Here is an 11,701-nt window from a genome sequence, read left to right as displayed (position 1 = left end):
GCTGCAGATGTTGTAGTTTCCGATGGCATAATTATTATGGTCAAATTTTTTTGAACGTCAATGTCGGTCACGCAGTCGGATTCTTTAGCACATTATCACTTGTCCAGGGTTGGCAAGAACGTGATGGTGACCTACAAAGGATGAGCCGCCAGTAACTCTTGTCACGTCAGCCCCCTCCCCAACGAGCGCCATCACATTGTTCCAGTATCAATGCGGTTTGCGCGTCACGTAACTGTGTTCCTGTTACTGGCAGAGCGCTCGTCAGGCTTGCGGTCGTCGCCACTGTCGTCGGATCACGGCGAAACGATGACATCGTCGTTAATCATACCGTAGTGTCATGTGGTGACGAAGGCCTAGCGACTAGTGTACATGTATTGAGTAACACTAGCCTGGAGACTGAAGACAAGAGATCAAAGTGCACGCAGTACTCAGGTCCTATGGCATACGGAACTGTCAAGCGACCTGAACCTCTACAAGGTGCTCATCTCAATTACTAAATTAGCAACATAATTATACGGTGAGTTCATCTGCTCGCTACAGTTTGCTGGTCGTTAGTATTTGGGCAGCTAGCGGTCGCCTCAGCGGTGGCAAACACGCGGATCGTGTGTACGACAGGAAACGCTAGGGAGGAAGACGGCCATAGTGAGTTCCAGCAACCCCGCAACATACGGTGCATACATGTTGAGCAGAGGACGAACAGCGGCCAATTACATGGTCACATTTTTGACATGGCGTTCAGGTACCACGCTTTCAAAATTTCTTTTACTCCAATCACTGCTGGGAGCGGTCGATTCTAAAACAGTCGCTTCCTGCTAGCGATTGGCAGTCGTGGCCAGCGAGTGTCCGCCAAATGCACGCCACATTCTCTGTCATGGACGACTTCCGATGTGTCCTTCACCTGCCGATTCCACTCTCGTCGCGAACAATGTGCACCCAGATGTCCAGTGGCAGTGTTTGAAGCACCTCAGCACGTACACACACAATCATCGGAGTTTGAATCTTGTGTTTCTAGCTTTCAAAATACTTTGCGGCCTCTCATCGTCCCCGCTGCACAATGTAGTCGGATAGAGAAAAGTGAGAAAACTGAACCAGCAAGGTATGAAATAGCAGGGGGCATGAGTCAGAGAAGAGGTTGAGGCTCAGCACAGCACAGCACAGCACAGCATGTATGTATGTATGTATGTATGTACATGTACATAATCATTGCCATTGCACACTAGCATCACTTGTATACGTCTAATTATGCGATTTAGTTTAGTACGTGCTTGTGCTGGTTGCGAATGACGTGAATAAGATTCATTGGGCAAATACCATACAGTAGATGATTTCTTCATGAGCTGACTGCAGCATAAACGAACGATTGGATGTGGTTTCATAACGTCCCCAACCATCAGCATGTACGTGGAAATATGTACACACAAGATAGTACCGATAACGTCACGTTCATCTATCTCTTTTTATTGCAACACGTCAAGTTGCAGTGGGAATATCGGCCAATGTGAAGAGAGTGAGTGTTAGCCGACCGTGGCAGATAAGCATGGGTTATAAGGGAAATGAGAAAAGTAACAAATGGACGTTGTGAGTGTTACGAGCCAGAGAAGTACGGATATGTTTGAGACTTTGAGTTGACATTCTGAATGGTCTAAACTGACTATAGTGACTTTATATTGGAAGCACACAGTCACAGGGGCTTACGGGAGTGTGTGTGTGTGTGTGTCCGTGCGTGTTTTCCGTGTGTGTTTGTCTGTGTGTGCGAGTGAGTGTCTTGTATTTGTGGTGAGTGCTCTATACCAGGACAGAGTCTCTTAAGATAGCACAGATACATGTAGGGAGAGAGAGAGAGAGAGAGAGAGAGAGAGAGAGAGAGAGAGAGAGAGAGAGAGAGAGAGAGAGAGAGAGAGAGAGAGAGAGAGAGAGAGAGAGCGAGCGAGAAGGAGAGGGAGAGAGGGGGGGGGGGGGGCTGTGCTGCGACTCCGAGTTTCACTGTGCGAATTTGTGAGTATTTAGGAGGGAGAAGTAAGGGCAGATCAAGAAGTTGAAACGCCCGCAGTGGTGTCCAAAGAAGAATGTGTCATCCTGGCATTGGTCAATGGGGTGAAGACGGCTCTCAAGCAGAGCTTCTACTCGGGCATCAGAGCGTCAAAGTAACTAATGGAACGGAAACACAATTTGTCACCCGTCCCCACATTCTCTCCCCGAAATACCGACTGTGACAGTGGAATTCTTAAGTTCATTTTCTGCCGCCCTAACTGCATTTACATGTTTACCGGCATTCAATAGCCACATATACACCTTACCAAAGCAATTTATGTCTAAACAATGCACTCTCTGCAAAGTACACTGAAGAGACAATGCACCGAGCTATACACGTGAAGCGGTCATGCTCAGTTGAGTACCTGCATCCTATGTTTTTAAAACTCCAGTATGAATAAGCCCTAGGTGATTGCTCATGCAGAGGAAAAAATAAATTCGAGCGCTCAGACGTATCGCGTCGCGCCTCTCCTACTGACTGTACAATTAACTTTTGGTAGATGGTCTGTCCAACAGGCTTGTTTCGGCATAGTACGTTGTTGTGTGTTGTTGAAATGCCACTGGACCGGATGGGCAAGAGGTACAGTGTACATGTATCTGACTTCACAAACAGTATATGTACTGGTATCTATCGACAGCAGCTTGGTGAAGGCCATGCCCAGCTACTCTCCATTCTCCTGTCTCTTCCCGACCTAGCGGAATTGTCACCGAATCACACACAGCAATGGAAGATGAAACAACTTACCGGTACAGTTTTTACAAGATACAATAGTCACAAACCATCATAGTGCAAACGCCGGCAAAAGCGCACAGTGATGCACATGGCGATGGCAGCCGACGCAGTGGAGGAGAGTAAAGAGCTGCTAACCTGTTGTGACAGTAGCACATGTACTGCTGCTCCCACTTTCCCGCTTACGCAGCAATTACTAGCAATCACCATCATCATCGAGAGTTTTAAACAGTCTTATATTCGGTGTGTCGTGGCTCGAGCGTCCTTCGAACCTAAGACCTCAAAGTGAGTGGATTCGCTTCTGCCTCATCACATCCTACAGCCCTGCAGTGTGTAAACCCATCATGGTGTATTGTTGTGTTCTGCATGTGATGCTGATGGCTATGCGGTTTGATCATGTACTTCGCGATCGACCATGATTACCCCAAGCATTTCAGCAAGGGAGTCACCAAACTGTAGGCAAGTCTTGCGTGCAATGATACAAGTATTTACACCGTGGAGTCCGTGATTGAGCGAGGTGCCAAGCTAGCAGGAAACCTAAGTGGAAGAGCTGAAGGGTGGACCACACCAAGGTTTCAGGTCAATGATTAATGTTCGTAACGTGATTTACAGCGAGTTTTTGCCGTTACGTGCGAATCTCTCACTGTGGCTAGCGTCTCACTAATCGTCGACCACTACCCACACCCAAACTACGGGACAACGACAGTAAAGAAGACAGCTATCATGTCAGAAATACTAACAAGCACCGCTGCTCTCTAGTGAGAAACACTGGGCTGCATTGTGCTGAAGGATCGCGAGCAGGAAGTATCAGCAGAAACATGTCTCCAGTCATCCTCGTCATTGCTCGTCAGCAGAAGGGTGCGCTAAGTCCTCCAAGGCATAAGTGGAAGAGCTTAAATCACGTGATCGTTTGATACTATATTGTCGCTCAGTGAAGAGGGCTGTGGCTAGTTCACAAGTACAATCAGCATCTACGAAGTTAAGTGAATTGCAAGGAGTATGAACGTATGACATGGACATGTACAGAAGAGAGTGTTGTGTAATGTACATCATAATGTGTACTGTACAGTCATGTACATGTGCGTGTAAGTATTTTGAAGTACAGTTTTCTGCTAGCCATGAGCAGCACATGCTACCGACATGCTACTACTGTATCTTTGTTGTGTGTTGTCAGTGTAAGGCTAACGCCTATCTGTCTTGCAGATCAACGTAAGGAGTAGCAATGCAATCATATTCTACCCCACACTCCCCACAGATGATTGTCCTGTACATTGGTTCATGTACAGTTTTTGTATTATGTTAATGATCGCCATATTGAATTTGTACATGTCTCCAGTAGCTTGAGAGAGTATTCAAGGAGATGATCGGGAGACAACTGTGATTTTCATCACCACCAGGATTGGAACCGGGGGACCTGCGCCTTGAGCAACGCTCTACCACTTTAGCTATGGGGTAGTCAAGAAAGCCACCTTCAGGCATCTACTTCGAAGTACATTGTACATGTATTTGTACATGTATTATTTTGTCCCTGCGCAGTGTATACTATAAGTGATTTCTGAGGTCCGTCGTGAAATTCGTGTACTACACCTGCACTGTAGCCCGCAAGTGTGCTTTGATTGGTGTATGGGATATGCACGTAATCATATATTTTGAACAATTAATACAATGGAGAGAGCTGTATTGTGCATGGTACTGTCCAAAACTAAAAGACGGAAAGGAGTCCAAGCACATATCGTTCTAGGCTCGCCAGTTGTGTAAACAATCGTGTACGTGTATTCGGTGTACATGAATACGCTTCGAAGCACGTGTGGCAACATTCCTGCTAGACAGCACACAGTCAGGCTGCGTGAAGCCACTTCCGCTCGTACCTCGTCTCTCAGGTTTTAAAGCACCGCGTATACCCGGATAGCAGCCATACTGCATTTTCATCTTACTTTCACTAGAACCTATGGAGACAAGGAAACGGGCCACAGCTGAAAAGCTTGACTTTCTGATTTAGGTGGGTTTCGAGTGAGGTTTGCGCATTTGGGACGGATGGTGGTTGCCTCGCTGTATATTTTTGGGGGTTTTCGTTAAAAATCTTCCTCAAGCTGTGTTGAGCTGTGTAACCGAGGCGAGAGGGCATAGTGTGATTTCCTGTGCAGAGCCGGTAATGGCGGTCACCGTGCCCCCGGTGACAACTATAGGAACAGACGGGTGCACTGTGTGAGTGTGACGGGAGACGTGAAGGTGTCACGTGTTACCGTACTGGTACTGACTCGGTGACTGTGAGAATGGAGAGAGAAGGAGAGAGGAGAAACCAGGCAGGCGCATAAGATAATTTGAGAGGAACGACGTAAGAGAGGCAGTGAAAGGAACAGAGTGACAAAGAAACGAAGAAAACAGGAGATAAAGAAGATGTAGAGACAGATGGCGATAAAAAAGCTGACGAGGGAGAGGTGGGGGAAGGATAGGCCAGTGGGTCCGAATAGAGGTTAGAGATGTCTGCATGTGGCCCGTCAGCGTATGATAATGTCTCCACAGAAATTGTCATTGCTACGAACCTTGCTTTGGAGTTGCCTGGGGGTGGACGCGTAATGCACTCACTAAGATCACAATCGAGGCTAGAATGGTATTCCAAGAGCAGGAAGTGTTCACTGAATCTCGACAGAACTATCGTTCAGTCTCTAGGGGAAATTGCTTTGCACACAGATCTCGTGAAGTGTCGCTACTCCCGAATGGTCCATTCCTACTTACTTACTTATTCACTGAACCCCTACCTGCTGATCAAACATTGTGGAACCAGTACAAGGATGCACTGCACACTGCGCTGTGCTGTAGACAGGTGGATAGCAAAGTGCCTGAATTGATAGAGTGTACTTGTTCGAATATCTCGAGCTTGATTGTAACCACGCGTGAGATACACTAGTCTCGCAAAGGGCATTCAGTGATACTTCCAAGTGTTAGAGTATGGGAGTGGATGTACATGTATAGTATTATTGTACTGATCTCCTGGCCTCTCTCACGTGTGGATAGGTGTACTGTATAGTTATTCCAAACTAACTAACTTCTGGTATGTTTGCATCGCTCCTGTCAGGTTCTCTGTCACTGGAGAGACATGTGCGATTGCGGAAGACAAGTCAGCTAAAACTTCCAAGGCGTGACCATCTTGCTTGGCGCGAATTTAGTTTTTGGCACGCCTCTCCAGCGTAGTGTGTTCGCTAAAACTTACTATTGTATTCACCTGCAGTGTTATTACTGGTGTTAGATTGTTCAGTGAGTCCTGCCGTGGCTAGGGGTGGAACGTCTGGTCTCTATCACTGACTTATCAGCTCGTCGCATCGCTTGTAGGCTTTCGTCCAGCTGACATCGTGCCTGTCTCCGCTCCAAGTAATCTATCACGCTTCTTGAGCGTTGCTTCCCTCGCCGTGGCGCACAGTGGTGTTGCATTACCGAACGCTCATAGATTGGTGTACACCCCCGTACGTCAGCCAATGCATACACACATGTACACGCTTGATCATGATCACCATGTACATTATGTGGTCAGTATGAGCAGGGGAAAGTGTCACTAGCACATTGCGACACGATTTCGAAGTACTTGAAGTAACAAAAGTCCAATTTTCTTCGACATCTCACAATCCTGGGTGCGCTGTACGTACATTCCACATGCATTTAGCTATCCAACTACTGTGACTATTTTACTAGCAGACCTCAGCACGTGTATAGCACAGAGAGATATGCTTGGAACGTGTCTTCGGCTTGCGATAACTTGTCTTTGTCACGTTACTGTGCCGAGCAGGCAAGTAGTTTCTCTCAAGCCGGCCTTGTAGGTTGTCGTTTGCGCTTCCAATTCTTGATGGCAGACACGACGCAGAGGCGGTCGCATCCATTGTTGCGTTCTGTGCCCCCGTTGACACGCCAACAAAAACATGGCGTCCAGTTCAACTGTCACGAAGTGCTATTAATTAACCGCACTGAGAGGGACAGCTAGAGAAAGGAAACATATGAAGTGAGAGAGAGTGCGTGCGTGCGTGTGTGTGCGTGAGTGTGTGTGTTTGTGTGTACTTAGCGTTACTCGTGCCTGAGCATCACCCCTAGGCCCTGTGGCACAGTACTCAGAGCCACCCAAGCCTGAAGTTAACTGAATTTTCGAACATTCTACATGATGCGCGCACACATTCATATCTCTCGACGGAGTTCCTGAGAATGCAGCGGGTACAGCTGGGTATCTCGAGAGACAGTCGCTGCCAGAGTGCGATGGCCATAAGTGGCATAACGGTCAACTTGGGGATATGGGAGCGGAAACTGACAGGCTTGGCCCGAGCCTGAGCTGCTGGACTAGGCAATCTTCGCTGCGTGACACGCTTCTATACCTTGTCTGTCTGTCTCTTCGCGGCAAGAACGAGATGAAAACCGAAACATGCGTTTAAAACGGGCAGCAGCATATTCCAGTCCCGGCAGACAGTCCAGTCCAACACAGTAGAAATGAGAAGAGTTCCTCGTGACTAAAGACCACGGCTGATTGTGCGCGTGTCGACGTGTAACTCTAGAGTTTTCAGTTTTAACCGTAACAGCACTGGCAAGCTGAGCCAGGACGGATGTGTCCAGGCTCCAGACCTCCTGTGCACATGTCACTGCTGTGCTCCATTCACGCATACTGACTGTGTACGGAAACGTTCAGCTGTTCTAGCTAGCATGGTCGAGGTGCGTGTCGTGCAGTTATCCTCTCTTTCAGTTCTGCCTCACAACTTTCCCTCTTCTATCCCCGGTAGTCGTGGACCTGGTGGGCCTCCTTGCACCCTAGTGGCACGCACACTAGCAACCCGGTTAAAAGGCGAAGCCACCTTGGCACCATCGTCCAATTCTGCTCAGAGCTGCTCTGTGGAGTGTTTCCTGAGCACGTCCTACAAATTTACAAGCAACTAGTTCGAGTAGAGCTAACATTGCAATGCTGTAGAAGTGTGAAGCAAGCCCACGGGGTTTTGACGTTACCGCTGCACATTGCCACAGCGCACCTAGCTAAGGACGACTGCCCCGAGGTTAATATGCTTGTTCGCACAGCGGTCACTCTGATGCTTCGAATAGCTATGCAAGGACCACGGGCACTGCATATCTGACGACACCTCTGCCCTGAAACGTACTTAAGGCTATTGGCAATCGCGTAGTTTTCCCGATCATTGGCCTCTCGTGAATTCCTTTCAGTACCATCTATACAACCGATATAGCCGATACAACGTCACTTGATTCAATGGGACACAGAGTGGAAGAATCGCAAGTTTCCGCTCAGCGCTTTCTCGAAATGTGCTAATTCTATCACAGAGCGATCAAAGGGAGTTCGTAGCAGCATTCCTTCTCCACAAGTCACCAGTCAAGTCTTGACATCAACAGGTTAAGACACTCAGCAAATAACTATATCAGATCACTAGCTGAAGTCGAGGTAGACCTTGTACTGCATTCAGTGGTTATTATCAACTGTTGCTCGTCCTCTCTAACTTCAATTTCGACGTCTTGAAGGAACCACGAAGCTCCACCAAGGTTCCCGTCTACCCAATCCTTGGACAATATATCACACGTTAGCACAGCTACGCTACGGAGTAGAGAAATCTCTTTTCAACCAGTGGAGGACTAGTGTGAAGTCGCAGTGGACGCCTAGTCGTACCTCATGGCCACTGGACACATACTGGAAATGGTGCGTACCTCATTAATCCACGTGTTTGGTATTGTGCGTGTGTTTGTTTATGCGTGTGCGCACATGTTTGGGCGTCTTACAATAATTATAGCTAATACCTTGTGTTGTGCAAGGATGGACTCAGATGGAGAGCCAAGGATTAACTTATCGCAAAGAAAGGGACCAAAAAACTACATAAAATTTGTATTGTATTGTATTGTATTATTTTGCTTGGGCATTTCCGGGATACCCTAAGATCTTCTTACAGGATGCCCAAGGTGAATGACGTACTGTATGTGTTAGATTCCTTGGGGAATGAATTGGGGAGATTCTTTGTTGGAAGGGATGTGAGTGCAGAGTTTGGATCGGCCAAGAGCGCAATGTGGTGGTGTGGTGTTACTGGTGTATTGGATTCGAGAAGTGCGTTAAATGGGTCAGTACCAAGACCTATGACATACACATTGTGATGAAAGTCCTAAAGGAGATTGGAAGTACAGATGTTTAAATCTTGAATTGTGTATCTTGCCACCTTGTGCTGGAGGAATTAGAAGACTGGCTTACATATATGTTCCCATTGCTACTGTACACACCACCGTCCTTGAGCGCATACTTGTGTACTGTTCAGACCAAGAGTTGAAATGTGTCGCTCCTACTTGCCTTCCACCAAACCCCGCTCCACGTACAAGTACATGTAGAAAACAAAATTATCTTGAGACAAGTGCTTTCGCTATCGTTTTGCAGCGTTTCTAGCGTTTTGAAATGCATCGGACACTGCACACGGGTCCGTGTAGAAAATTATCATGTTCATAGTTGACACGGAACATAGGAAGCTGAGCAACTTCCGCTTCTTGTTTGTGATGGACGTGTTGAACTTGTGCATGAGCACACTAGACGAAGTCGTGATGGTGCTACAGGTGTTCAGCACTAGAGGTACATGCATAGTGTGAGATGAACGCAGTTAGTACCGCAAGCCAGGACGTGTACCGAATCATGCGGCAATCATCGTTGCGATGTGCTTGACAGCACACCACAGCATGCGTACGGTCACAACGGAACACTCGACTGGCTGTTAATCGCGCCTCGCTTTGCATATTCCCCCGGTCGATGGCCACAGACCTTATTGACAGTATGGATATACACACATGTACGGTGATTTACACGATCACACTTATTACGGGCCTGACGAATTCGGCATGGCGGATGCATGCGCCATTGAGGGTTCGTGTCATGTGACTTTTAGCCTTCACAGGAAGACCTGACTGTAACGTGTTGCGTAGAATGCTTCAATTAATTAAAGACGCCAGGCCAGGTTTCTGTCTAGTATGTGATATCTCATGCCTCAATGAGAACATTGTGTATATAGTGGTTTTAAATCGTTGTCTTGCGAGTAAATGTGTTTAGAAAGTGTGATCATAGCTGGCATATGGATAATGGGACCAACACCATGTGACCGTCATTGAGTGGAGTTGGAACCAACAGGGGTGCCTTGTATGGTCATGGTATACTTGTGCAACAACTCGTTCTGGCGAACTCTTTGAAGATCTTGAGCAGGTATTTATATCCATGCATTGATGCCACAGACAAGTTACTCTTCCCAGGCTGGCTTCGTGCTGCCGGCTCATGGGCGCAACCCCTAAGATTTCCTTCACTACTTATTATTCATTGCTCTTACCCTCAACGATGTTGTCTATGTGTACTGTTTCTGTTTGATTCACACCTACAGTTGACTAGAGCTCAGCCTACCGATAATCAGGTATCCGCTATGCAGGGTACGGATCGCCTACAGCGGTTTCTCTCGCTACCGCAGACCAACACCACACCACCAGACTGTCGACGATCGCAGACACTGAGCAGAAACGGTGTTCCGCGCCGTGGCTCTGCAGGCAATGGCAGTACAGTGACTGACGAATACCCGCATAGACGATACAGCGCGCCTGTGCCCTCGACTAAAACCGACGATACTCCTATTGTGCTGACCAACTGGCACGTACTGTTCACCACCACACCTCCCGATCCATCTGAGTTCAATCTGATCTTCAACAATCACAATCTCATTGCGGATGATAAGCTGTCGTTGTTATCTCCTCCCCAGTCGCCACAGCCAACGCCCAGCCGCACACTAAGCTCGTCTCTGGCGTCGCCCACAACACCCGCCGGCAACAATACATCATTGCCAGAGGACAGCAGGGCGTACCGTTCACCCAGTGATACTCACTCCAGTGGTGATATCCACGTGGAGATCGTCAGGCTCCCCTCCACGTTGTCTCACAGCTCTCACCAGAGCCATTACCAGCCACAGCAGCAGCAGCAGCAGCAGCAACAACAGCAGCAGCAGCAACGGCAGTCCTACCCTCCAAAGCACGCCTCCCTGGGCCGAAACCACAAACGTCCCACTCATCATTACGGCAACAACATGTCGCAAACACAGCGTGGCCATCCCGCATATCATGCTAACCTGAACGGTTATAACCAGCACATGGCATCGCATCATACACGGCCGATTCCCGATAGTCTGGGAAGTCTACGAATCAGCAGTGACCGACACAGGAGGCCCCCAGTCAGTGCCAAACCGCGGAGATTGCACGTCCCTGAGAATCCACGTCTTATCAATTACGGAGTTGTATGATACTGCATTCAACTGAATGCCAGTGGTCATGGTGACCATGCTGTCTGGTGACGTACTGCCCCTACTGTGGCAATGCCTTGACCCATCTTCTACATGATTTGCATTTGCTGCAGTATCCAGACAGGACTGGACTTTGATTTCACTATTGTTATTGTGTGAGCTTGAGGTGTGGCGTGCGACGTGCACATTGCGTATTGTGAGTTGCTTGGAACGACCTATAACTAAAGAGATTAAAATATGACGTGATTATCTTATAATGAGTCATTCATCTTGACGTTCATTCTTTGTGTGTTCACCATATTGTACGTGTCTTCCATGTTTGCTCTTTATCCAAGATCAACCGGACGCGTTACTGTATCTATTGAAAGTTTGAAAGTTAGTTCTATTATATTCACGGATTCCCAACAAGGCGTCTCGCCCGCCGAGGGGTCTCCATGAGCGGAAGTGTTTTGAGAGATGAGCATGGAAGGGTAAGGTATTGCATTCCCACGAGGTTCAGAACAAAAGAAAGAGGATATTCTGCTGGAAAGGATGTCCTATGCTGGGAAAACTGTGTAGCGAGAGGCAAACAGAAAAAATGGTTCGTGGTGATGGGGAAAATCAAAAGATAAAGATAGAAATGAAACGAGAAAAATAAAAGACAATCAAAGATAATTTTGACTGG

The 11,701-nt window shown here is 47.6% G+C and overlaps 1 protein-coding gene across 2 annotated transcripts in view; it reads left to right on the top strand.

Annotated features, from left to right (window-relative positions):
• The window catches only part of LOC135828358 (putative uncharacterized protein DDB_G0282129), a 16,112-nt gene extending 4,687 nt beyond the window's left edge, over positions 1-11,425 (top strand). The window contains exons 1-2 of one of the 2 annotated variants that reach the window (XM_065340810.1): positions 7,033-8,432; positions 10,135-11,425. In XM_065340810.1, the coding sequence (XP_065196882.1) occupies positions 8,406-8,432; positions 10,135-11,037 (930 nt within the window). In that variant the 5' untranslated portion in view covers positions 7,033-8,405 and the 3' untranslated portion in view covers positions 11,038-11,425. Of the gene's footprint in view, positions 1-7,032; positions 8,433-10,134 lie in introns of those variants that run through there. The other variant, XM_065340811.1, reaches the window with a different exon arrangement.
• The last annotated feature ends 276 nt before the right edge of the window (positions 11,426-11,701 follow it).

This window comes from Sycon ciliatum, chromosome 12 (assembly GCF_964019385.1).
Source record: "Sycon ciliatum chromosome 12, ocSycCili1.1, whole genome shotgun sequence".
In the NCBI taxonomy this organism is placed as follows: domain Eukaryota; kingdom Metazoa; phylum Porifera; class Calcarea; order Leucosolenida; family Sycettidae; genus Sycon; species Sycon ciliatum.
The sequence above is the reverse complement of the archived record's forward strand: the minus strand, read 5'-3'. Positions and strand labels throughout refer to the sequence as shown.